General features: G+C 52.2%; 1 protein-coding gene across 4 annotated transcripts in view; it reads left to right on the forward strand.

The window, feature by feature from the left end:
• Nucleotides 1-27136, forward strand: part of kcnt1b (potassium sodium-activated channel subfamily T member 1b) — a 531773-nt gene that overhangs the window by 456841 nt on the left and 47796 nt on the right. For all 4 annotated transcript variants that reach the window (XM_072488719.1, XM_072488721.1, XM_072488720.1 and 1 more), the window contains 2 exons: nucleotides 20265-20370; nucleotides 22903-23075. In XM_072488719.1, coding sequence (XP_072344820.1) covers nucleotides 20265-20370; nucleotides 22903-23075 — 279 coding nt within the window. The remainder of the gene's footprint in view (nucleotides 1-20264; nucleotides 20371-22902; nucleotides 23076-27136) is intronic.

The following is a 27136-nucleotide window of genomic DNA, read 5'->3' on the forward strand; positions in this document are numbered from 1 at the left end:
CTTCTTTATAAACATATCCTGACCCTTGGTCAAGATAAGATGGATGAAGATATTCCTTTGGCTGCTTTGTTTTCGTGCTCTCGGAATATCAATCTTACAGTATTTCATCGCAGTATCAGCTCTATTTTAGGTGAAGAATTTGCGACCTTGTGAACATATATAAAGTATATTTGATCGCAAAGCAGTTTGAACATTTGAAGGCGCTGCCTATTGGCTGTGTAAATGGCTAATTTAACTGCCGTGAGTCACTCATCCCGTTATCCTGCCGGCGGAATTTTCAAGGCCCGTTCGCCAGGGGCGCAAATCACGCTATGGCTGCTAACTCTCTCGCGAGAGGGCCGCTGGCGCCTGCAGATCTCAGTTTGAGATCTATCCCGCCGGCGACATAATCAATTTCATCCCCAGCGAGGGCTTTCTGATGGATTTCAATTGATTTTAATATTCATAAACGATCTGGCACTGCTGCTGCCAGGGTTTTCAGATGTCTCCGCCACCCCCCACCGCCCTCCGCCCCTCCCGCCACTGTCGGGAATCACTGCTGGTGGAGTTATGGGGTTATGTGGATATAGGGTGGGTGAATGGGCCTGGGTAAGATGTTTGTTCAGAGGGTCAGTGCAGACTCAATGGGCCTGATGGCCTCCTTCTGCACTGTAGGTATTCTATGGTTCAATTCTATGGTTCAAAAGTCACAGAGTTTTTACAGCATGGAACGAGGCCTTTGGCCCACCACATCCGCACCGGCCATCAAGCACCTATCCTAATCCCATTTTCCACTGTGTGTGTTCCAGCCTTGTGCACTGTGGCATTGCAAGAGATCATCTAAATACTTGTTAAATGCTGTGAGGGTTCGCGCCTCTGCCGCCTTTTCAGGCAGCGAGTTCCAGATTCTCACCACCCTCCCGGGCAGCGAGTTCCAGATTCTCACCACCCTCCCGGGCAGCGAGTTCCAGATTCTCACCACCCTCCCGGGCAGCGAGTTCCAGATTCCCACCACCATCCCGGGCAGCGAGTTCCAGATTCCACCACGCTCCCGGGCAGTGAGTTCCAGATTCTCACCACCCTCCCGGGCAGCGAGTTCCAGATTTTCACCACCCTCCCGGGCAGCGAGTTCCAGATTCTCACCACCCTCCCGGGCAGCGAGTTCCAGATTTTCACCACCCTCCCGGGCAGCGAGTTCCAGATTCTCACCACCCTCCCGGGCAGCGAGTTCCAGATTCTCACCACCCTCCCGGGCAGCGAGTTCCAGATTCCCACCACTCTCCCAGGCAGCGAGTTCCAGATTCCCACCACCCTCACGGGCAGCGAGTTCCAGATTCCCATTACCCTCCCGGGCAGCGAGTTCCAGATTATCACCACCCTCCCGGGCAGCGAGATCCAGAGTCTCACCAACCTCCCGGGCAGCGAGTTCCAGATTCTCACCACCCTCCCGGGTAGCGAGTTCCAGATTCTCACCACATTCCCGGGCAGTGAGTTCCAGATTCTCACCACCCTCCCGGGCAGCGAGTTCCAGATTTTCACCACCCTCCCGGGCAGCGAGTTCCAGATTCTCACCACCCTCCCGGGCAGCGAGTTCCAGATTCTCACCAACCTCCCGGGCAGCGAGTTCCAGATTCTCATTACCCTCCCGGGCAGCGAGTTCCAGATTCTCACCACCCTCCCGGGCAGCGAGTTCCAGATTCTCACCACCCTCCCGGGCAGCGAGTTCCAGATTCTCACCTCCCTCCCGGGCAGCGAGTTCCAGATTCTCACCAACCTATCGGGCAGCGAGTTCCAGATTCTCATTACCCTCCCGGGCAGCGAGTTCCAGATTCTCACCACCCTCCCGGGCAGCGAGTTCCAGATTCTCACCACCCTCCCGGGCAGCGAGTTCCAGATTCCCACCACCCTCCCGGGCAGCGAGTTCCAGATTTCCACCACCCTCCCGGGCAGCGAGTTCCAGATTCTCACCACCCTCCCGGGCAGCGAGTTCCAGATTCTCACCACCCTCCCGGGCAGCGAGTTCCAGATTCCCACCACCCTCCCGGGCAGCGAATTCCAGATTCCCATTACCCTCCCGGGCAGCGAGTTCCAGATTCCTACCACCCTCCCGGGCATCAAGTTCCAGATTCCCACCACCCTCCCGGGCAGCGAGTTACAGATTCCCACCACCCTCCTGGGCAGCGAGTTCCAGATTCTCTGCACCCTCCCGGGCAGCGAGTTCCAGATTCCCACCACCCTCCCGGGCAGCGAGTTCCAGATTCTCACCACCCTCCCGGGCAGCGAGTTCCAGATTCCCACCAACCCCCGGGCAGCGAGTTCCAGATTCCCATTACCCTCCCGGGCAGCGAGTTCCAGATTCTCACCACCCTCCCGGGCAGCGAGTTCCAGATTCTCACCACCCTCCCGGGCAGCGAGTTCCAGATTCCCACCACCCTCCCGGGCAGCGAGTTCCAGATTCTCATTACCCTCCCGGGCAGCGAGTTCCAGATTCACACCACCCTCCCAGGCAGCGAGTTCCAGATTCTCATTACCCTCCCGGGCAGCGAGTTCCAGATTCCCACCACCATCCCGGGCAGCAAGTTCCAGATTCTCACCACCCTCCCGGGCAGCGAGTTCCAGATTCTCACCACCCTCCCGGGCAGCGAGTTCCAGATTCCCACCACCCTCCCGGGCAGAGAGTTCCAGATTCCCATTACCCTCCCGGGCAGCGAGTTCCAGATTCTCACCACCCTCCCGGGCAGCGAGTTCCAGATTTTCACCACCCTCCCGAGCAGCGAGTTCCAGATTCCCACCACCCTCCCGGGCAGCGAGTTCCAGATTCTCACCACCCTCCCGGGCAGCGAGTTCCAGATTCTCACCACCCTCCCGGGCAGCGAGTTCCAGATTCCCACCACACTCCCGGGCAGCGAGTTCCAGATTCTCACCAACTTCCCGGGCAGCGAGTTCCAGATTCTCATTACCCTCCCGGGCAGCGAGTTCCAGATTCTCATTACCCTCCCGGGCAGCGAGTTCCAGATTCTCACCACCCTCCCGGGCAGCGAGTTCCAGATTCTCACCACCCTCCCGGGCAGCGAGTTCCAGATTCTCACCTCCCTCCCGGGCAGCGAGTTCCAGATTCTCACCAACCTATCGGGCAGCGAGTTCCAGATTCTCATTACCCTCCCGGGCAGCGAGTTCCAGATTCTCACCACCCTCCCGGGCAGCGAGTTCCAGATTTCCACCACCCTCCCGGGCAGCGAGTTCCAGATTCTCACCACCCTCCCGGGCAGCGAGTTCCAGATTCTCACCACCCTCCCGGGCAGCGAGTTCCAGATTCCCACCACCCTCCCGGGCAGCGAATTCCAGATTCCCATTACCCTCCCGGGCAGCGAGTTCCAGATTCCTACCACCCTCCCGGGCTTCAAGTTCCAGATTCCCACCACCCTCCCGGGCAGCGAGTTACAGATTCCCACCACCCTCCTGGGCAGCGAGTTCCAGATTCTCTCCACCCTCCCGGGCAGCGAGTTCCAGATTCCCACCACCCTCCCGGGCAGCGAGTTCCAGATTCTCACCACCCTCCCGGGCAGCGAGTTCCAGATTCCCACCAACCCCCGGGCAGCGAGTTCCAGATTCCCATTACCCTCCCGGGCAGCGAGTTCCAGATTCTCACCACCCTCCCGGGCAGCGAGTTCCAGATTCTCACCACCCTCCCGGGCAGCGAGTTCCAGATTCCCACCACCCTCCCGGGCAGCGAGTTCCAGATTCTCATTACCCTCCCGGGCAGCGAGTTCCAGATTCACACCACCCTCCCAGGCAGCGAGTTCCAGATTCTCATTACCCTCCCGGGCAGCGAGTTCCAGATTCCCACCACCATCCCGGGCAGCAAGTTCCAGATTCTCACCACCCTCCCGGGCAGCGAGTTCCAGATTCTCACCACCCTCCCGGGCAGCGAGTTCCAGATTCCCACCACCCTCCCGGGCAGAGAGTTCCAGATTCCCATTACCCTCCCGGGCAGCGAGTTCCAGATTCTCACCACCCTCCCGGGCAGCGAGTTCCAGATTTTCACCACCCTCCCGAGCAGCGAGTTCCAGATTCCCACCACCCTCCCGGGCAGCGAGTTCCAGATTCTCACCACCCTCCCGGGCAGCGAGTTCCAGATTCTCATTACCCTCCCGGGCAGCGAGTTCCAGATTCTCATTACCCTCCCGGGCAGCGAGTTCCAGATTCTCACCACCCTCCCGGGCAGCGAGTTCCAGATTCTCACCACCCTCCCGGGCAGCGAGTTCCAGATTCTCACCTCCCTCCCGGGCAGCGAGTTCCAGATTCTCACCAACCTATCGGGCAGCGAGTTCCAGATTCTCATTACCCTCCCGGGCAGCGAGTTCCAGATTCTCACCACCCTCCCGGGCAGCGAGTTCCAGATTCTCACCACCCTCCCGGGCAGCGAGTTCCAGATTCCCACCACCCTCCCGGGCAGCGAGTTCCAGATTTCCACCACCCTCCCGGGCAGCGAGTTCCAGATTCTCACAACCCTCCCGGGCAGCGAGTTCCAGATTCTCACCACCCTCCCGGGCAGCGAGTTCCAGATTCCCACCACCCTCCCGGGCAGCGAATTCCAGATTCCCATTACCCTCCCGGGCAGCGAGTTCCAGATTCCTACCACCCTCCCGGGCTTCAAGTTCCAGATTCCCACCACCCTCCCGGGCAGCGAGTTACAGATTCCCACCACCCTCCTGGGCAGCGAGTTCCAGATTCTCTCCACCCTCCCGGGCAGCGAGTTCCAGATTCCCACCACCCTCCCGGGCAGCGAGTTCCAGATTCTCACCACCCTCCCGGGCAGCGAGTTCCAGATTCCCACCAACCCCCGGGCAGCGAGTTCCAGATTCCCATTACCCTCCCGGGCAGCGAGTTCCAGATTCTCACCACCCTCCCGGGCAGCGAGTTCCAGATTCTCACCACCCTCTCGGGCAGCGAGTTCCAGATTCCGACCACCCTCCCGGGCAGCGAGTTCCAGATTCTCATTACCCTCCCGGGCAGCGAGTTCCAGATTCACACCACCCTCCCAGGCAGCGAGTTCCAGATTCTCATTACCCTCCCGGGCAGCGAGTTCCAGATTCCCACCACCATCCCGGGCAGCAAGTTCCAGATTCTCACCACCCTCCCGGGCAGCGAGTTCCAGATTCTCACCACCCTCCCGGGCAGCGAGTTCCAGATTCCCACCACCCTCCCGGGCAGAGAGTTCCAGATTCCCATTACCCTCCCGGGCAGCGAGTTCCAGATTCTCACCACCCTCCCGGGCAGCGAGTTCCAGATTTTCACCACCCTCCCGAGCAGCGAGTTCCAGATTCCCACCACCCTCCCGGGCAGCGAGTTCCAGATTCTCACCACCCTCCCGGGCAGCGAGTTCCAGATTCTCACCACCCTCCCGGGCAGCGAGTTCCAGATTCCCACCACACTCCCGGGCAGCGAGTTCCAGATTCTCACCAACTTCCCGGGCAGCGAGTTCCAGATTCTCATTACCCTCCCGGGCAGAGAGTTCCAGATTCTCACCACCCTCCCGGGCAGCGAGTTCCAGATTCCCACCACCCTCCCGAGCAGCGAGTTCCAGATTCCCACCACCCTCCCGGGCAGCGGGTTCCAGACTCTCACCACCCTCCCGGGCAGCGAGTTCCAGATTCTCACCACCCTCCCGGGCAGCGAGTTCCAGATTCCCACCACCCTCCCGGGCAGCGAGTTCCAGATTCTCATTACCCTCCCGGGCAGCGAGTTCCAGATTCCTACCACCCTCCCGGGCAGTGAGTTCCAGATTCCCACCACCCCCCCGGGCAGCGGGTTCCAGATTCCCGCCACCCTCCCGGGCAGTGAGTTCAAGATTCTCACCACCCTCCCGTTCACCCTCCCGGGCAGCTAGTTCCAGATTCTCACCACCCTCCCGGGCAGCGAGTTCCAGATTCCCACCACCCTCCCGGGCAGCGAGTTCCAGATTCTCACCACCCTCTCGGGCAGCGAGTTCCAGATTCTCACCACCCTCCCGGGCAGCGAGTTCCAGATTCCCACCACCCTTCCGGGCAGCGAGTTCCAGATTCCCATTACCCTCCCGGGCAGCGAGTTCCAGATTCCCACCACCCTCCCGGGCATCAAGTTCCAGATTCCCACCACCCTCCCGGGCAGCGAGTTCCAGATTCCCACCACCCTCCCGGGCAGCGAGTTCCAGATTCTCACCACCCTCCCGGGCAGCGAGTTCCAGATTCCCACCACTCTCCCGGGCAGCGAGTTCCAGATTCTCACCACCCTCCCGGGCAGCGAGTTCCAGATTCCCACCACCCTCCCGGGCAGCGAGTTCCAGATTCTCATTACCCTCCCGGGCAGCTAGTTCCAGATTCCCACCACCCTCCCGGGCAGCAAGTTCCAGATTCTCATTACCCTCCCGGGCAGTGAGTTCCAGATTCCCACCACCCTCCCGGCCAGCGAGTTCCAGATTCCCACCACCCTCCCGGGCAGCGAGTTCCAGATTCTCACCACCCTCCCGGGCAGCGAGTTCCAGATTCTCACCACCCTCCCGGGCAGCGAGTTCCAGATTCCCATCACCCTCCCGGGCAGCGAGTTCCAGATTCCCATTACCCTCCCGGGCAGCGAGTTCCAGATTCCCACCACCCTCCCGGGCATCAAGTTCCAGATTCCCACCACCCTCCCGGGCAGCGAGTTCCAGATTCCCACCACCCTCCCGGGCAGCGAGTTCCAGATTCTCACTACCCTCCCGGGCAGCGAGTTCCAGATTCCCACCACTCTCCCGGGCAGCGAGTTCCAGATTCTCACCACCCTCCCGGGCAGCGAGTTCCAGATTCCCACCACCCTCCCGGGCAGCGAGTTCCAGATTCCCATTACCCTCCCAGGCAGCGAGTTCCAGATTCTCACCACCCTCCCGGGCAGCGAGTTCCAGATTCTCACCACCCTCCCGGGCAGCGAGTTCCAGATTCCCACCACCCTCCCGGGCAGCGAGTTCCAGATTCTCATTACCCTCCCGGGCAGCGAGTTCCAGATTCCTAACACCCTTCCGGGCAGCGAGTTCCAGATTCCCACCACCCTCCCGGGCAGCGAGTTCCAGATTCCCGCCACCCTCCCGGGCAGTGAGTTCAAGATTCTCACCACCCTCCCGGGCAGCTAGTTCCAGATTCTCACCACCCTCCCGGGCAGCGAGTTCCAGATTCCCACCACCCTCCCGAGCAGCGAGTTCCAGATTCTCATTACCCTCCCGGGCAGCTAGTTCCAGATTCCCACCACCCTCCCGGGCAGCAAGTTCCAGATTCTCATTACCCTCCCGGGCAGCGAGTTCCAGATTCCCACCACACTCCCGGGCAGCGAGTTCCAGATTCCCTCCACCCTCCCGGGCAGCGAGTTCCAGATTCCCACCACCCTCCCGGGCAGCGAGTTCCAGATTCTCACCACCCTCCCGGGCAGCGAGTTCCAGATTCTCATTACCCTCCCGGGCAGCGAGTTCCAGATTCCCACCACCCTCCCGGGCAGCGAGTTCCAGATTCCCATCACCCTCCCGGGCAGCGAGTTCCAGATTCCCACCACCCTCCCGGGCAGCGAGTTCCAGATTCTCACACCCTCCCGGGCAGCGAGTTCCAGATTCCCACCACCCTCCCGGGCAGCGAGTTCCAGATTCCCACCACCCTCCCGGGCAGCGAGTTCCAGATTCCCACCACCCTCCCGGGCAGCGAGTTCCAGATTCTCACCACCCTCCCGGGCAGCGAGTTCCAGATTCCCACCACCCTCCCGGGCAGCGAGTTCCAGATTCTCATTACCCTCCCGGACAGCTAGTTCCAGATTCCCACCACCCTCCCGGGCAGCAAGTTCCAGATTCTCATTACCCTCCCGGGCAGCGAGTTCCAGATTCCCACCACACTCCCGGGCAGCGAGTTCCAGATTCCCTCCACCCTCCCGGGCAGCGAGTTCCAGATTCCCACCACCCTCCCGGGCAGCGAGTTCCAGATTCTCACCACCCTCCCGGGCAGCGAGTTCCAGATTCTCATTACCCTCCCGGGCAGCGAGTTCCAGATTCCCACCACCCTCCCGGGCAGCGAGTTCCAGATTCTCATCACCCTCCCGGGCAGCGAGTTCCAGATTCTCACCACCCTCCCGGGCAGCGAGTTCCAGATTCTCATCACCCTCCCAGGCAGCGAGTTCCAGATTCCCACCACCCTCCCGGGCAGCGAGTTCCAGATTCTCACCACCCTCCCGGGCAGCGAGTTCCAGATTCCCACCACCCTCCCGGGCAGCGAGTTCCAGATTCCCACCACCCTCCCGGGCAGCGAGTTCCAGATTCCCACCACCCTCCCGGGCAGCGAGTTCCAGATTCTCACCACCCTCCCGGGCAGCGACTTCCAGATTCCCACCACCCTCCCGGGCAGCGAGTTCCAGATTCCCACCACCCTCCCGGGCAGCGAGTTCCAGATTCTCACCACCCTCCCGGGCAGCGAGTTCCAGATTCTCATTACCCTCCCGGGCAGCGAGTTCCAGATTCCCACCCCCCTCCCGGGCAGCGAGTTCCAGATTCCCACCACCCTCCCGGGCAGCGAGTTCCAGATTCTCACCACCCTCCCGGGCAGCGAGTTCCAGATTCCCATCAGCCTCCCGGGCAGCGGGTTCCAGATTCCCATCACCCTCCCGGGCAGCGAGTTCCAGATTCTCACCACCCTCTTGGGCAGCGAGTTCCAGATTCTCACCACCCTCCCAGGCAGCGAGTTCCAGATTCTCATCACCCTCCCGGGCAGAGAGTTCCAGATTCTCACCACCCTCCCGGGCAGCGTGTTCCAGATTCTCACCACCCTCCCGGGCAGCGAGTTCCAGATTCCCATCACCCTCCCAGGCAGCGAGTTCCAGATTCTCACCACCGTCCCAGGCAGCGAGTTCCAGATTCCCACCACCTTCCCGGGCAGCGAGTTCCAGATTCCCACCACCCTCCCGGGCAGCAGGTTCCAGATTCTCACCACCCTCCCGGGCAGCGAGTTCCAGATTCCCACCACCCTCCCGGGCAGCGAGTTCCAGATTCTCACCACCCTCCCGGGCAGCGAGTTCCAGATTCCCACCACCCTCCCGGGCAGCGAGTTCCAGATTCCCACCACCCTCCCGGGCAGCGAGTTCCAGATTCCCACCACCCTCCCGGGCAGCGAGTTCCAGATTCCCACCACCCTCCCGGGCAGCGAGTTCCAGATTCCCACCACCCTCCCGGGCAGTGAGTTCCAGATTCTCATTACCCTCCTGGGCAGCGAGTTCCAGATTCTCATTACCCTCCAGGGCAGCGAGTTCCAGATTCTCACCACCCTCCCGGGCAGCGAGTTCCAGATTCCCACCACCCTCCCGGGCAGCGAGTTCCAGATTCTCACCACCCTCCCGGGCAGCGAGTTCCAGATTTTCACCACCCTCCTGGGCAGCGAGTTCCAGATTCCCACCACCCTCCCGGGCAGCGAGTTCCAGATTCTCACCACCCTCTGGGTGAACAAGGTTTCCCCCACGTTATCTGCAAGACCGGTCCCTGGTGTGAATTCCGACAATTGGTGTCTGTAATCAGCTAGCGAGAAGCTGCTCACTTCAATTCCCCACAACCGCATCAGTTTGCAAGAAAAATCTGTCTACTGGGGGTTTCCGTGATATCGGCGATTAATTCACAAGATGGAGAAGTTTAAGTCGTGGTTTATATTTTCTTTTTCTGTCAAACTCTAGTGCCGTTGCATCGATGTGATTGCAGCCTGGCAGGGGTGCTGTTCAACATCCCCGGTGCTGAAAATCACTAAGATTAGAAATGAGATTTCTTTAGCACCTTCCCATCCCTCAACCTGTTGCAACTTGTCGCAATGCCACAAAAGTCCATTCTCTTATGATAATCGCCTGCTGGCCCCCATGGCCAACGCAAGATGGATGAATTTGTCCTTTGTGGCCCATTCGATTTCACCATTCCGGAATATCATCCTGACTCTAATCTCATTGCAGCATCTAGCTGTGTTTTAAATGAAAGCTTTAGCTCGAAGGAGAATAATATTCATGTCAGCGTGTAAAGGTTTAAACTATGGGCGCGATTCAACGGGACAAGAAGAGAGTCCCATTTTGGGTGTGGTCAGAGGGGTGATTCTCAGCCCCTGCAGCGCCGAGAGGCATTTCACTATTTAACAGGACTCGCCAAGGCCACTACCTCAGGGCAAGGCAGCCTTGGGCCCAATCCCTGGCACTGGTAACCTGGCACCTGGGCACCTTTGCACTGCCAGCCTGTCAGTTCCACCTAGGCAGGGTGCCCAGGTGGCAGCGATCAAGTGGGCAGTGTTGAGGTGCCAGGCTGGCAATCCCAAGGTGCCTGGGTGCCAGCGGGAGCACCAGGGTACTACCCAGCCCAGAGCCCAACCACCCAGGAGTCCCCAATGAACTGGGAGACCCCCCTCAGGTGCTGCTATGCCTGGTCCATGTTTTGGGGGACCAGTGCTAAAGGCGCTTTAGCGAGGTCTCCCAGCCGAAGCCGTTAGTTCCCAAGTGCTGGGTGAATATGGCACAGACATACTTAAATGAGCCTGTAAATTCCAAAATTGTCTTCTTTTCGTCCACCAAACCTTTATTCTCAGTGGTTAACAAAACTTCATGATTTATTGAGAAATCTCTGGCTTCCTTAGTGGTAAGCAATAATGGCCAGATCGATTAAAGTGCAGATCCACGTGCCTTCCAAGCATGATAGCTCGGTCCGCCTTCATAACTAGTGTCACCTGAGCCACCTTCATCACAGATTGGCTTAACAATAGCGGTAACGCTCTGGAAACCACATCAGTACTGATAAACAGATTGATCCCTGCAATCTTACAAGGGAGGACCACCCGTTTGGAGGATGTTAATGTGTTGTCATCTCCGAACCTGAAGCAGGTGTTGCTTCCGCCAGTCTGCCGCCGCGGGAGACCCCAGGTAGCCGTTAAGCCGGTCCACACCATACAATGTAGAAGTGCAACCTCTGTCCAAAACTGCACAGCTGACGGAATCAGGCATCAATATGCTTGTTACTGGATTCAAACTCTCAGTGACCAATACAAGTCCAGCATGGCAGTCACCATCATCATTTTCGGTCTCAGATCGGTCCATCCCATGGGTCACTTCAAAACCACGGTGTCTTCGCCATGGACAGTTCATCGCATAATGATACTGGGAGTCACACCGGAAACACCGATTAACCTATTCCCTGCGCATCCCAGGCACGCCGTTTGTCCCAACTTTCAGACTGGCTAGGGTGATGTACGTTTACAAACCTCCTGTCATTAACCCCCATCTCTGTTTTGGAAGCTCGCAATCGGGGGCAATGGTGGAAGAATCAATACAAGCTGGTCTTTTCGGGTCAAGCAGGTTTATTGTCAGACACTTCCTCACAGCTGCCAACCCACACCAAAGCATTCCAGCTATCTTTCTTTATAGGATAATCAATGTCACATGTTTAACTAGCAATTCACTTAATTGCCATACACCATGATTAATAGCACGTTGACACAAAACACCTTCCGTGCTCGGTGAGCACCACAGGGGTTGGACTGTTTCATCGATCCCAGTTTTCACATTTTGGGGGCGATTCTCCAAAATGGAGAGTAAGTGCTCGCGCCGTCGTGAGCGCCGTCGCGTTTCACGACACGCGAAACGGGCACGGGGATGACCGATTCTGTCCCCCACAGGGGGCCAGCACAGCGCTGGAGCGGTTCACGCCGCTCCAACCTCCCTTCCTGGCACCAAATGGGCACCGCGCCAACCCGGGCATGCGCAGTAGGGCTGCGCCAACCTGCGCATGCACGGGGAACTTCTTCAGCGTGCCGGCCCCAACTCAACATGGTGTGGGGGTTCAGAGGCCGGCTGTGCAACAAAGTAGGCTCGGGGGCGGGGGGGGGGGGGGGGGGGGAGAGCCCAGCCCGCCGATCGGTAGAACCCCCCCCGTGAAGGAGCACTTTTCCCCACCCCACAGGCTGCTCCCCGACCACAAGTTTTGTGAGGGCCACGAAGAATCCAGCACGAGTTTTAAGGATACAGAGTAATAACATTTATTTACTATAACATATATACATAACAGTAGCAGTAACTTCCCTTGCTACATACTCCTTCCTGCTGGTTCTTGAACTGGCCAGCTTTATTTATACTCGGAGTTTACTAGTGGTTTCTCCGCCCCCCCTCATTGGGGAAGCTCATACTCCCACAGGATTGTGGGATAGTCATTAGTCCCCAGCCAATGGTAAGTAGGCAGGTTATAACATCAAGATTGGGTTATCAGAACATAATTGCTTTAGACTTGATTTTCCAATTGCCATTACTTTAATGCTGGCATTCACCCAACTGAAAATGTAGACCAGAGAACGTATTAAGAAGGAATTGAACACGTATTGGCAAAGGGTGAATATAAATGGATGTGACATAAAGGCGATGGAAATTGGATAGCTCCAGTTAAGAGGCTGGTGCACATGATGGGTTGAATGGCCTCTTGGGCTTTAATATCTGTGATTCTTTTACGAAACACAATGAGGAGCACCCCTCATTTTTCCCTTGTTATCTGTTTGGGTTTCAGTCTATTTCTGTGGTGGCTCTCAGTGAACAAAAATTAATTTAATTTGCCCACAAATGTCACAATTCAATTCAGAAATGTGTACAGCTCCCCACAATCCGTGGGAGATGTTATTGGACGGACCTGACTGAATGTGCGGCATGAGTCATCTATTTCCCTGCAATTTACAGCTTAATTGTGTTCACTTTCATCATAAAGCAATCTCTAGGTCAGAGCTACTCCAACGTACTTTCTGCCGCTACACATAGAGTTTAATTAGTCCATAATGTGTTGTCAGACAGAAAGGTTTGATGCCGGCTTACAGATAGATGATTTATTGACTTATTATTTTGTGGTTTGCCAAGACTGATTTGCGATCGGCATCATTTACAGACCTTTATCATAAGTAATTATAAGCCCCGCAGAAGATTATTTGTGAAAGTTAATAGACTGTAGAGTCTTGAGAAGCTGAGACTGTGGCGCCCACGGTCAGCGGGACCGGAGCCAGCCATGGTTTGGGCTGTCAGCCGCGATTAGAAGCTGGCTGGCCACTTAAGGGTATTCCCCCACTTCTCAGACGAGTGCCTGTGCACTCGAGTGGAAGCAGTGAGTGCTGGGCAGGGACATCCTCATGCCACAGGATGGCAAGAGGAGACCTCCACACCAAACAAAGATGGCCAGGTCAGGGGTGGCAGCCCAGGTCAGCGGGCATCACGTTGTGTGTCGCACCTGGATCCAGTGCCGCAGAAGGTTTAACAATGTTCTGTCCTGAGCAGGGGTGAGTACCGAGTTGCCTTCATCCTGTATGGAGATTGCTTCAAGAGTGGCCATCCTTCCAGACACTCTGGGTGCAAGATTCAGAATTACAAAGGGCACATATACCTGTGATGTCCAAGGCTGGGAGATCTGCCCTCTAGCCTTGGATGGCATGGAAGGGTGAGGTGTACAAATCTGACGAGCACCTCAACCTGGTTCTCCGAGGGTGTGTGGTGCGGCGGGTATGGTGTTGAGAGTAAGAGTTTGAGCTTTGAGCAAGGTTTTCAGGTCATGGAGAGGGGGGGGGTCTCAGAGGAAGGCAAGAGTCTTGTGAACAGGTGTGAGACTGGGCGGGATGGCTATTAATGTAGGGCCATCACCTCTCAAAAGAGAAATTCTAAGCAAGAGTCCCCAGTGATCCAGCAGTCACAATGACACCATGATATAATTGTCTATTGTCTCACCTATCATGTACGTTGACTATGTAATGATTGATACTACTGATATATTATCTTCCTCCCTTGGAAGTTCCACCTGCCAGAGGCTGGCAGAACCCTGTGGAACCCCTCTTGACATCTGAGGAGGTACCACAGATATATCCAGCTGTGTCACACCCTCTCTCGCATAGATACAGTTACATCAGTGGGCATTAGTTCGTCAGCTCAGATGGTAGTGCACAGTGGCGAGTGCAGGAGGAGCTGGCAGAGACAGAGAGTGCCACGGGCGCTGACAGTCGGAGGACTGCTCTAGGCCAGGACAATGTTGAGTCCGAGGTGATCGATGAGCCTCTGGAGTCGTCCATCAGGAGGTAGATGCTGGGTGTCCAGCGGGAGGCACGGGAAGATCTGGCGAGATCCCCGAGGATCTGCGTGCCTTGGTATCTGTGGACTGAGTGGCCATGTGATGACGTGGCTACCAAAAGGGTCGCATGTCGTGTGTTCTTACCAGAGCGTGGGCAGAGTCCAAGAATAGAACATCCCCCATGTTGCGTGGGGGCCAGAATCGGTTGTCCCCGCGCCCGTTTTGTGCCGTCATGAAACGCGACGGCGCGAACACTTAGTCTCCATTTCGGAGATTCGCGCCCGAAATGTGAAAGGAAGGAACTGCTTATATTTATTGGGCTGTTGGTTGTAAATGTCTCGAGTCATTGGGCAGCTGTGCAACGTTACAAATTCTCTCTTTATTCCACGGCTGTTCAAGTTTAGCTACAGTCTATCGGTAATGGCCCTGGGGTGCAGCCATTGTATAATAGTTCTGAGATTTGATGGGGTGATTCGGTGAATTTTCATTTTATAATCGAGCAGAAATCATAATCATACTGGGAGAGGGGGAGGGGCGCCAATGCAATTTTCACTCATGAAACTGCTACTCTGTCGAAATTTCCAAGCTGCTTTTGACCTGAATCTCTACTAACCCTTTCCAATCACAACATATCATTGGTTCAATGGCACCATCTTGTGGTTATTTGGATCTATCTTTTTGAGAGAAGATGACTTGTCTTTGTTTTGGGTGGAAATACATAAAGAAAGCCATGGGCCGGGACATGCCCCCCACCCCTCCCCACACCTCCACCCCACTTTACTTCTGAGTCGTAAGGTTCTGGGTTCAAGGGCTTGAGGACAAACATCTACATTCCAGCTGAGCACTAAGCGGGCACTGCACTGCGCATCTTTCAGATGAGATGTTAAGCCAAAGCCCCATATGTCCCCTCAGGTGGATGTTCATAAGATATAGGAGCAGAATTAGGCCATTCGGTCCATCGAGTCTGCTCCGCCATTCGATCATGGATGTAAATGATCCCATGACACTATTTTGAAAAGCGGGGGAGTTCTCAGTTACCTGAGCAAATATTTACCCCTCAACCAGCATCACTAAGAAAACCAACTAACTATCTGGTCATTTTAAACTTCAAAAGTACTTTGTTAGGCTGTAAAGCACTTTTGAGACGCCTGCTTTTCGCTAAATAAATGCAAGTCTTTGTCTGTTTTGAGAGGGCAGATGGGACCTTGCTTTAATGCGTCATGGGAAAGACATCATCACAACACTTGCTCGGTGCCAGTGTCAGCTTAGTTCTTTGTTCAAATCTCCGGACATGGATCTGAATTTGACAAATGCTCCAATATTTTGACTGGCATCAGCAAGTATCAAAGACATTAACATTGCCATCGATGGGCTTGCGATTGTTCATTGTTTCATATATATTGGGCTGTCTGACTGAACAGTGAAGTTATTTCAGCTTTCCATTGCAAGTTACAAAAATGCACAGCGATTAAATCTTACCATCATCTTTGTGCGTTACTTTTAACAAAATTGTAATCATGCCATCTGCAAAGAGAGGGCAGAACGCTTACCTTTGCTCAAGTCTATGAATCATACATGAAGCCCAATTTTGCTTGCAGGGGATGTTAGAAAAACAGAGGCAGTTTTAGATGAGCTATATTTGTATTGTTAAATGTTGGAAATAAGCAGGTGTAGATTTAAGTGTGTTTAATTTGCTGTGTAAGAAGTGTAAAACTCTGGATGTGTGGGGGTTTTGGCAAATTCAAACTGCATTTCTATTGTGGTGAAAGGGTTTAATGATGTGTAAAGTAAACAAGCTTGGAGGAGGAAAGAGACGTTGCTTAGCACCTTTGGGGACTTTTTTTTTGTGATTGTGTTTCACTGAATTCATAGCCGTTGGTGACAAGAAGCTTGACGGGAGCAGCTCTCAGCTTTGCGAGGAGAAAAGTCTACAATGGAGTAATGGTTAAGAAAGCCAATGTCAGAAATCTAAAAAAGAGTGTTAGAAAATCCAAGGTAGTTTTAAGGGATTTATATTTGTATTGGTAAACATTAGAAATAATGTATAGTTTTAAGTATGTTTATTTTAATATTTACGTGTCTGAAAGTGTAAAAACTATAGTACGATTCATGCTGGACTGAGGCGTTTGTATGTACGGGGGTTGGTGTCAATTCATAGAACAAAATCGTAGAATTTACAGTGCAGAAGGAGATCATTCGGCCCATCGAGTCTGCACCGGCCCTTTGAAAGAGCACCCCATTTGAGCCCACACTTCCAACTTATCCCCGTAACCCAGTAACCCCATCTAACCTTTTTGGATACTAAGGGCAATTTAGCATGGCCAATCCACCTCACCTGCACATCTTTGGACTTAAAATTCCAACTGTGATTCTGTTGTGCTTAGAGGATTACGGCATGAAGTAATACCAGTTACTTGGCAACAGGTGGTCCTTGTAATGTAGGAAAGCTTTTAAGTTTTAGTTTTAGCTGGATATATTGCAGTTGGAAATAGGACACCGGGGGGGTCAACAACTCTCAACTCTGGCAGAGGAAATACTGGACAGACAGGAGCTGCAAAGAGGCACGCTTACTAAAGAACCATTACTGTCCAGGTAACCAGGGAATTGTGACAGAAAGAATGTCTTAAGATAACTGAAGTTAAGAGAATAGAAACCAAGGTATTGTTCAGACGAATTCAAGGAAAAATAAACAACGTGTTCTGTGTTAAAGAGACAATTGCAGTAACCAGGTTTAGAGTGGTGAAGTAGACTTCAGAGGTAAATCAAAAGTTTTATGCCATTTTAATACAGTCTTAAGAATCGAGAGTTAAAGCAATTGTGAACAGTTTGTACAGCAGTCAAGTCAAAGAAATCCTAAAGAGGCTGGTGGTAATCGTGGACTGGACTCTCTGTTGAAAGTGGAGCTGAACCTTTTATTTAAAGGTGTCATTTGGAACACCTGGACTGGATTGCAGAATGCAAACCACTAAGGGAAAACATTATCATACGAGAAGATTTGAAAGTATGTTTCTGGGAGTGGAGTTTGGAAACTCCCATGTGGCAATCACCTACAGGCATTCTGAGGAGAAATCCACAGACACATACTTGGGTTCAGCGTGGAGCATGTGAATTTGATCACAGCCAATCTTTTTTTCATGAATTTAGAGTACCCAATTTTTTCTTTTCCAATTAAGGGGCAATTTAGCGTGGCCAATCCACTTAACCTGCACATCTTTGGATTGTGGGGGTGAAGCCCACGCAGGCATGGGGGAGAATGTGCAAAGTCCATGGACAGTGACCCGGGACTGGGATCGAACCCAGGTCCTCAGCGCCTGATGGATCTGTATTTTGTTAATATATTTATGTGTCGCCGCACTTGTATATCAATCTTACAGAACTCGAGACTGGGCTTCTTGGGTGCAGTCAAGTGTATCTTTATTTATGTCAGTTTCAAAGCCTATTGATCAAATCAAATTTTATATGAATACAGAATCTAAAAAGTTGTTTGTCCAACGCAAATACAGATGATTGATTTGAATTCATGGTACAAATAACAAAGAACAAAGAAAAGTACAGCACAGGAACAGGCCCCTCGGCCCTCCAAGCCCGTGCCGACCATGCTGCCCGTCTCACCTAAAATCTTCTAAAAGAACAAAGAAAGGTTCAGGGTAATTTCTTCAGATCAAAATGCACAATACAAAAAACGAAATGAAAGTAAATAGCTGATTGCAAAGCAACGTAGAAATGCATTTCAAAGGTTAGGTTAAAATGAATTCTGAGAGAGAGAGAGATGATTTTGGGGAGAGGACAAAAGGTTCTCTCTTGGTCTCATAAAGAAATCATAATCTTTTTAAGCTCTATCCCCTTTCTAACTGTGATTGGGTTAAAATAATAATTATTCATCTAATTGACCAAAATGTCTGTCTATCAAGTTTTAAGAGATAATATGGCATGGGAGAACTTCTATATGTTTCAAACTACCTGTTTCTCACCATGTTCTCCAGAACTGGGATGGTTGCCCAATAATGATGACAATGAGTCTATTCTGTAATGTGGATAGTCAGTTTGAATACTGACTTTCTTATCAGATCTTTCCCATGCTCTCAGCATTTTCTGTTGTTATGGCTAATATTCATGATTTTTAATAGTATAATGTCACTAAATCATTTCTTTCCTTAAACCTTTATTAGCTATAATAAAGTGTGTTTCTATCAGCGCCGTAGGCAGCAGTGCTAACCACTATGCCACCATGCCGCCCTTATCACAGCAAATCTCTGTGCTTAAAAGGACTGTGCATTAATGAGGCTTTGGTAGTTTAATATGTACTTTGCAATCCATGTTAATCTTAAAATCTGTGTGTAATTGTTAAGCTAAGGGTGGAGTAAAGGAGTATTGTATCATAATCCTTTTTTTCATGTTCAATTAATGGTTTTTTTCTTGATGTTAAAAAGAATTAGCGGTCCTGTGAATCTGTTCCTCCTTGCTTTCTAAAAAATATTACAGTCTTTTGAGCCAGGGTTCGATTCTGGGCTCTTCCCATCCAGTTATAAGTTCAAACAGGACCATAACAACAGCTAATTAAGGAAACTAGAACAATTAAGAGAAATTTCCAGGAAGCCTAAAATTAAAGAGGAACTGGAACTAGAACAGAGTATTGTTTAGTGAAGACGGAAAGGACTGAGAAGGAGATCGCTAGTGAAAAACCAGAAAGATATCTTAAGTGACTCTAAGGTTTTTTGATATCTTACAACAGCCAGTGAAATGTTAGTTGAAATAATCATGGGGCAATCGGTGGCTGGATCTCAAAGTTCCTGAAAAAGCATTCAAGACAGAGGAATCCTTTAAAGGTGCGTTGGAAAACCTGGAGGTGGGTCCTTGTTCAACAGTTGAGGGGGTGCTTTGTTTGAAAAAATAGTTGGAAAGCCCAAAGGTGGATTCTGAATGAACATAATAAGAACATAAGAACTAGGAGCAGGAGTAGGCCCATCTAGCCTCCATTCAATGAGATCATTGCTGATCTTTTGTGGACTCAGCTCCACTTTCCCGCCCGAACATCATAACCCTTAATTCCTTTATTCTTCAAAAAACTATCTATCTTTATCATAGATTATCATAGAATTTACAGTGCAGAAGGAGGCCATTCAGCCCATCGAGTCTGCACCGGCTCTTGGAAAGAGCACCCTACCCAAGGTCAACACCTCCACCCTATCCCCGTAACCCCACACAACACTAAGGGCAATTTTGGACACTAAGGGCAATTTATCGTGGCCAATCCACCTAACCTGCACATCTTTGGACTGTGGGAGGAAACCGGAGCACCCGGAGGAAGCCCACGCACACACGGGGAGGATGTGCAGACTCCGCACAGACAAGAGACCCAAGCCGGAATCGAACCTGGGACCCTTGGAGCTGTGAAGCAATTGTGCTATCAGCAATGCTACCTTGCTGCCCTTTATCTTGAAAACATACAATGAAGGAGCCTCAACTGCTTCACTGGGCAGGTAATTCCATAGATTCACAACCCTTTGGGTGAAGAAATTCCTCCTGAGATCAGTCCTAAATCTACTTCCCCTTATTTTGAGGCTATGCCCCCTAATTCTGCTTTCACGCCCCATTGGAAACAACCTGCCTGCATCTATCCTATCTATTCCCTTCATAATCTTATATGTTTCTATAAGATCCCCCTGCATCCTTCTAAATTCCAACGAGTACAGTCCCAGTCTACTCAACCTCTCCTTGTAATCCAACCCCCTCAACTCTGGGATTAACCTCGTGAATCTCCTCTGTACACAGCATTGTATCTAAGAAGATTTTAAAGTGTGCATTTTTGAGAGTGGAGTTTGGAAACACTTGCATGACAATCAGGGGAGATTTTGAAGAGAAATCCACAAAAGATTGATTAAATGGCATCTGCCATTTGGTTTCAGAGTGGGGTGTGATCCTTAAAGCCTGTGTACATTTGTGAAGCTGAGGGGTAGTGAATGAGTATTGCATTATAATCAAACTTCTCATGTTTAATAAATGTCCTTCTTATAAAAAATGAATCAGCAGTCCTAGAACTCTGTTCCTCCGCCTTTTCTCAAAAAAGTAAAACGCGATAGTATTCTGAGCAAGTGTTCAATCCTGGGACTTTCCAATGCTGTGAAATATAATAGAGGAAAATAGCAACTTCAGATTAATTCAGATTGCATGGACTGACCTTTTTACTGTTTGTCTCCAGGTATGTGAAAGGATACCCTCCCAATTCTCCCTATATTGGAAGTTCACCAACTCTCTGCCACCTTCTACCTGTGAAGGCGCCGTTCTGCTGCTTGAGGTTAGACAAGGTAAGAGACTCACAGCATCGATATGCACCCGACCCATGCTGGCAGTACACCAAAAGACACAAATTGCTGCAGCACAATTGGAAGGTAGTACAGGAGTATTTGTACAGTCTGGGGACAATACTGCATAGCCACATCGTCCAGGATTACGATGATACCTCACTTTTCAGGACAATTCCTATTTTTGTTTTTATTCAGTCATGGGATGTGGGCGTTGCTGGCTGGGCCAGCATTTATTACCCATCCCTGAGGGCAATAAAGAGTTCACCACATTGCTGCACATCTGGTGTCACGTGTAGACCAGACCAAGTAAGGATGGCAGATTTCCTTCCCGATAGGATATTCATGAAACAAGATTGGTTTTTACACCAATTGACAATGGTTTCATGCACATCGTTAGAATTTTTAAGTCTAGATTTTTACTGAATTCAAATTTCACCAGCTGCCATGGTGGGAATCGAACCCAGGTCTCCAGAGCATTACTCTGGGACCCTGGATTACTAGACCGGCGACAATACCACAACGCCACTGCCTCCTCAATTTGCTTGATCAAGGCGAAACAGTCTCTTATTTGGACCGAGTTAGTATTTCTGTGTTTTGTTGTATGAAAATTGCAATTCTCACTTTCATTTAGCTTCTGTGACGAAGCTAAACGTAACAGCCAACAATTTGATTATGCTGCAGAATTACTTAGAATTCATAGCACAGAAATGTACCCCATGGACATACATTAGCCTCCACTTAGTGGGCCTCAACACTGAATCATCCCCCTCCCCCCCCCCCCCCCCCAAGTAGGGGTTTACAACAGGTCTCGGCAAATGGGGACCTGGCGAGCAAAATCCACCTGGGGTGCACAGGTACGTACAGCCCCCAGGGGCAGAGGGTTGAGCCCGGGCAGTACTCTCGCTGTGCCCTGGGTAACTATTACTATAAGAATGTCAGAACCATTGATGTTTGCAATATATATTGTTCTTTTAGATGGTTCCCACTGTACGGCAATTGCCCAATGGAGGTTTGAACTTCCCAGGCAATTACTATGCAATCCTTACCTGGGGACTTACACTGGGGAAATCCCACCCTCCCTGTATCTTTGGCGTTAACCCCCCCACTCTCTCCAGTTATGACTGCTTTCCCTCCAAGTCACTCATCACCCTGACTTGGAAATATGTCACCTTTCCTTCGCTGAATTAAAATCCTGGAACGGGACTATGGGTTTACCTACACCACGTGGACTGCAGGGGTTCAAGAAGGCAGCTCACCACTACCTTCTGGAGGGCAATTCCAATTCTCTTACTGCACTTAGTGATGCACTCGAGCAGACTTCCATTTGTTTCCATAGCCAGTAATTCCTGGTGCAGGTCGCTAGTCGGTCACCAGGGCCTTATAGTTTGAAGGGTAGCCACTCCACATCAGGTGTGGCTGATCAGGAGTCTCTCCTTTGCTTACCGCCAGCCATTGGTGTGTTTGGAAGGATTTGCAGGTTGACACTCATTCTGTTTGACCGCATTATGGATGCGCATTCCTTGGCCATCAGATCCTGGGGTGGGACTTGATCCCGGAGTTTCTGGCTCAGAGGCAGAGATGTTACCCACCGTGTCACAAGAACTCCAAGGGCAATTAGGGATGGGTAAGTAAATGCTGGCCTGGCCACTGACACCCACATCCCTCGAACGGACAGGAAAAGCAAATAAAAAGATGCCGGGAGTGCCCCGAATTGGTGATTTTCTTTCTTGCTGTTTTCCTTTTCCCTCTTTAAGCAGAAGTATATATTTTTTGAGGTGATTAACGGGACACTGATACTGACGAGTCGAACGTGATTGAAAGTAACGGGTGGAGGATCCAAAACCCCCTTCACCCCATCGGGCAAAAGCAGCAAACCTTTACCCAGAAGTTTGCATCAGATTTACATCAGCCATGCCCTTCATTTCAGAGCGAGTGAATAGTTATTGAACCAAAGATATGTTCCCATGCACGTTTGCTATAAACACTTCTTGGAAAACATTTGAAAGAATCGCAGGCGTCAGCAGTTCTCTAAAACCGAGAACGTGCCAGATGCTCGAATGAGTAATTTTTAGTGAGGAATTGTGTGACAATTGTCGCATTTCCAGTTGGTGGGGTTGTGTGCCCTGTTTGTGAGAGATGGCAATGTTGTGGAGGAGGTGTCTCTGATAGTTACAGAGTGCTGCTGTGCTAGACACTGCAGAAGAAAAGCACATATGCTTTGAATGCAAACCTAATTGTGCAAAATATATCATTCCATTTAAAGAGAGAGAGTAGATTAAGTTAGTATCTTTCAGATTATCCCAAAGTGCCTTATAGCATCAGTGAAGCAGCTCTTGAAAATAGTGCTGTGAGATCTTTAGCACCTTAGGGCAAAAGCGCCTCAAGTTTAACATTTCATCCGAAACACATTTAGCGCTTTATTTACCCATTTGACATTGTTCTGTAGTGTAATGCAAACCGTGCAGGGTTATTAAAAGCCCTGTGATAAGTTGTGTCTGGTACCTGCCTCATTTGCTTCATTGTTCTGTTAAGGGCTGTAGGCACAACAGCTTTGAAGACGCAAAGGCCTATGGCTTCAAGAATAAACTGATCATTGTGTCTGTGGAGACGGCGGGCAATGGGCTCTACAATTTTATTGTTCCCCTTCGGGCATACTACAGGCCCAGAAAAGAACTGAACCCCATCGTGCTGCTGCTCGATAATCCGTGAGTGCACTTTCACTGATTTGTTTTCAGCCTTTGCGTCTGTAACTGAGGTCGTTTTCCAACCTGATGGAATGTCGTCACAAAGACTTTCGGTGTTTGTATAGATGCATCCTTGCGGCAATAACAATTCTCCCCATTGGAAAAATACACAATCAATACATTGATTCACCGCTACTTAACAATAATAGTACATTTGGGCAGCACGGTAGCACAGTGGTTAGCACAGTTGCTTCACAGCTCAAGTGCCCCAGGTTCAATTCCCGGCTTAGATCGCTATCTGTGTGGAGTCTGCACGTTCTCCCCGAGTCTGCGTGGGTTTCCTCCGGGTGCTCCGGTTTCCTCCCACCAGTCCAAAGATGTGCAGGTTAGGTGGATTGGACATGCTAAATTGCCCCTTAGTGTCCAAAAAGGATAGGTGGCATTACTGGGTTATGGGGATAGGTTGGAAGTGTGGGCTTAAATGGGGGGCTCTTTCCATGGGCCGGTGCAGACTCGATGGGCCAAATGGCCTCCTTCTGCACTGTAAATTCTATGATTCTATGATTTCTGCTGCAGTGTCATTTTGGGGACAGTGTGTTCTTTCTCCTATAGCCTTTCTCCTATGTCATTGTTTTTTCTGGCATCTGCTGAGGGTTATGAACATGTGCAGACTTTGGCGGGCTTTTTCAGTCTGCAAGAGGGTGACCCGTAGCAAGGTCTGTTTACTAGTGTTCCTGTTTTCATAGTTATTGCTGTTACTACTGTTGCGCTGAGTTACTGTTATTGTCAAATTTTGTCATTTATTTATGTAAAAAAGTTTCCTTCTTTTAAACAACACATTTGACTACCTTTTTTCTGGTCTCCAGTTACCATATTTCCAATAGTATGGGCGGGATTCTCCAAACCCACGGCAGAGTGTCCACGCCATCTTAAACGCCGTTGCGTTTTACGACGGCATGAATGGGCCACTCCCACGACTAATTCTGGCCCCTCCAGGGGGCCAGCACGGCACTTGAGCGGTTCGCGCCGCTCCAGCTGCAGTTCCCGGTGCAAACTGTGCACCGCGGGATCCGCGCATGTGCAGTTGCGCCGGCGGCAACGAGGACATGCGCAGTGGCCTCCTTCAACGCGCAGGCCCTGACGCAACATGGCGCAGGGCTACAGGAGCCGGCGCGTAGGAAAGGAGGCCACGAGCCACAGAGGCCGCCCGCCGATCGGTGGGCCCCGATTGCGGGCCAGGCCACATCGGAGGCCCCCCCAGGGTCAGACCGCCCCTCCTCCCCCAATGGCCGCCACCCGACCCTTACACGCCAAGGTCCCACCGTCCCAGAGCAGGTTAGAACGGCGCCGGCAGGACTCGGCTCTTTTCTTACGGCCGCTCGGCCCATCCCAGCCGGTGCATTGGTGGGTTGGCCATGTAGAGTGGTCCGCGACCGGCGCCGCACCAACCAATGGCCAATGGCGCCGATTGAATCGCGTGTCGGTGGCGTGGCGAGATACGCACAGCTCGCTGGCGATTCTCCGACCCAGCACGGGATCGGATATTTTAGGTGGTTGTTGTCTTCGCTTCAGTTGTCCTTGGTTTGAATTAATAGAGATTGCTTGAGCAAGGCTTCTGGTAAACTTAAATTTTTATTAAACATTCTTCAAACTATTTACAGTACAAGGCTTAGCACAAGGCTTGGCATAGAACTATCTCTCTGCATGCTCTGTCATGTGATCTTAAATCACTGATGATGTAGACTGCTTACTTACAGATTTAACATAACCCTTCATACTACATATTTAAGTCATGATTGTTAACTACGCTATTAGATCAGATAATCTTGCGGATTACTAGTCGTAGCAATAAGATCCAATGGCTGTCACCAATCATTATTTGGAGAAAGGCACATGATTGATTCCTTTTTTGGGGGGTCATATTGACCCAAGACAATCACTTTAGTTGATATCAAGCAAGCTGCCTTAACAAAGAATCTTGCACTGTAAACAGCCAAATGGACAAGTTGAAAGCACAATATATCAATGAGCTCTCGTTTAACCATCACTGTAGGCAATGCCATTCTATCAGAAATTACCCTCCTTTAAGAAAGCAATAGCATTAACCAGAATCTCTACATATCATGAAGACTACACAAAATATTCCTTTTGATAATTATGAACTAGATAATGCATCTGTCAATGTTCAGAATCACTCACCTCTTGGGCGTCATTCTCCGACCCCCCGCCGGGTCGGAGAATGGCCGTTGGCCGCCGTGAATCCCGCCCCCGCCCCCGCCGAAGTCTCCGGTACCAGAGATTGGGCGGGGGCGGGAATCGGGCCGCGCCGGTTGGCGGGACCCCCCACTGGATTCTCCGGCCCGGATGGGCCGAAGTCCCGCCCAGAAATTGCCTGTCCCGCCGGCGTAAATCAAACCTGGTATTTACCGGCGGGACCAGGCGGCGTGGGCGGGCTCCGGGGTGCTGGGGGGGGGGCGCAGGGCGATCTGACCCCGGGGGGTGCCCCCACGGTGGCCTGGCCCGCGATCGGGGCCCACCGATCCGCGGGCGGGCCTATGCCGTGGGGGCACTCTTTCCCTTCCGCCTCCGCCACGGTCTCCACCATGGCGGAGGCGGAAGAGACTCTCCCCACTGCGCATGCATGGAAACAGACAGCGGCCGCTGACGCTCCCGCGCATGCGCCAGGAAACTGTCAGCGGGCGCTGACGGTCCCGCGCATGCGCCGCATTTCCGCGCCAGCTGGCGGGGCAACAAACGCCATTTCCGCCAGCTGGCGGGGCGGAAATCCCTCCGGCGCCGACCTAGCCCCTCAATGTTGGGGCTAGGCCGCCAAAGATGCGGAGCATTCCGCACCTTTGGGCCGGCGCGATGCCCGTCTGATTGGCGCCATGTTTGGCGCCAGTCGGCGGACATCGCGCCGTTGGGGGAGAATTTCGCCCACAATCTCCATTCCCTCTTACAGGAACGAGAGATGCCGTCATATTTTGAAGAGCTGTAATAGTTTAAAAGTTGTGCATGTCAGGTTTTTAGAAAGACTATTTGCTTATTTTGTTTTGTAAAAGTTAGTGGTTAGTTTATCTTATCGGAAGGGAGGGATGTGCCTCGCTTCTTCAAAGAAGGGAAACGGAGAGATTTCCACAGGGAAAAATCCCTTTGCTGGAATTCTCCGGCCGCTGGGATTCTCTTCCCGTCGGCAGTGCACCCCCCGCCCACAGGTTTCCCGACGGAGTGGGGTATCTTCAATGGGAAATCCCATTGACAAGTCGCCGGAACTAGCGAACGACGCGCCACCGAGAACCACGTGGCTGGGCAAACGGAGAATCCAGCACCTTGTCATTGTAGGGCTTCTACGATTCAATCACTTTTCCTGTAAATGAATAATTAATGCGCAGGATTTTATGGGTTTCTACCGCAAGGTTTCCAAGCAGGGAGACCCATAAAATTCTCCAATGACCTTCCCACCACCTACTTGCCTACCCTTCCTGACCTGTCCACCATGCCATAGGGGGGCAGACAAAACCTAGGCCAGCCCACCCTCTCCCCAATTGAGACCCTTGAATAACTAACTTGGGACCAATTCCCACCCGACCACAATTTGTAAGAGTGCAGGAGGAGGTCAGAGGCGAGGGACAGGTCTGACAGGTCATTCTGCTTGGTTTCAGGCAGAACGTTTTACGTGCAAAGGTACCTCCATCACTAGCCCCCTTCTGGATCAGGGTACCCCACAGGTCTTCCCACTTCCCCCCCTCCAGGTGTTCCTTCCCCACCTTGGCCTTACCATCTGGAAGACTAGCCCTTCTCGCCCATCACCTCTCTCATCACCCCAACGAGACCTTGCCCCTGTGGGTTCTGGCACCTCGACCAGTGGGACTCCTCGTAGTCCCGGCAGTAGCCAGAGCTCCCGGTGGCCACTGCTGGGACTTCAGAGCTGCCAGCCAATCAGTGTTCCCGGCAACCCTCTGAGGCGGCACCTCCTCCCAACTGAGGGCCAAATGCCCCACTTCCAGCTAGTTAGTGGTGCAGAGAGCGTCAAATAGCTGTGGGGCATCTGATGCCCTTTGGGTGGCAGGGTCAGAAACCCT

Source organism: Scyliorhinus torazame, chromosome 22 (assembly GCF_047496885.1).
Source record: "Scyliorhinus torazame isolate Kashiwa2021f chromosome 22, sScyTor2.1, whole genome shotgun sequence".
In the NCBI taxonomy this organism is placed as follows: Eukaryota; Metazoa; Chordata; class Chondrichthyes; order Carcharhiniformes; family Scyliorhinidae; genus Scyliorhinus; species Scyliorhinus torazame.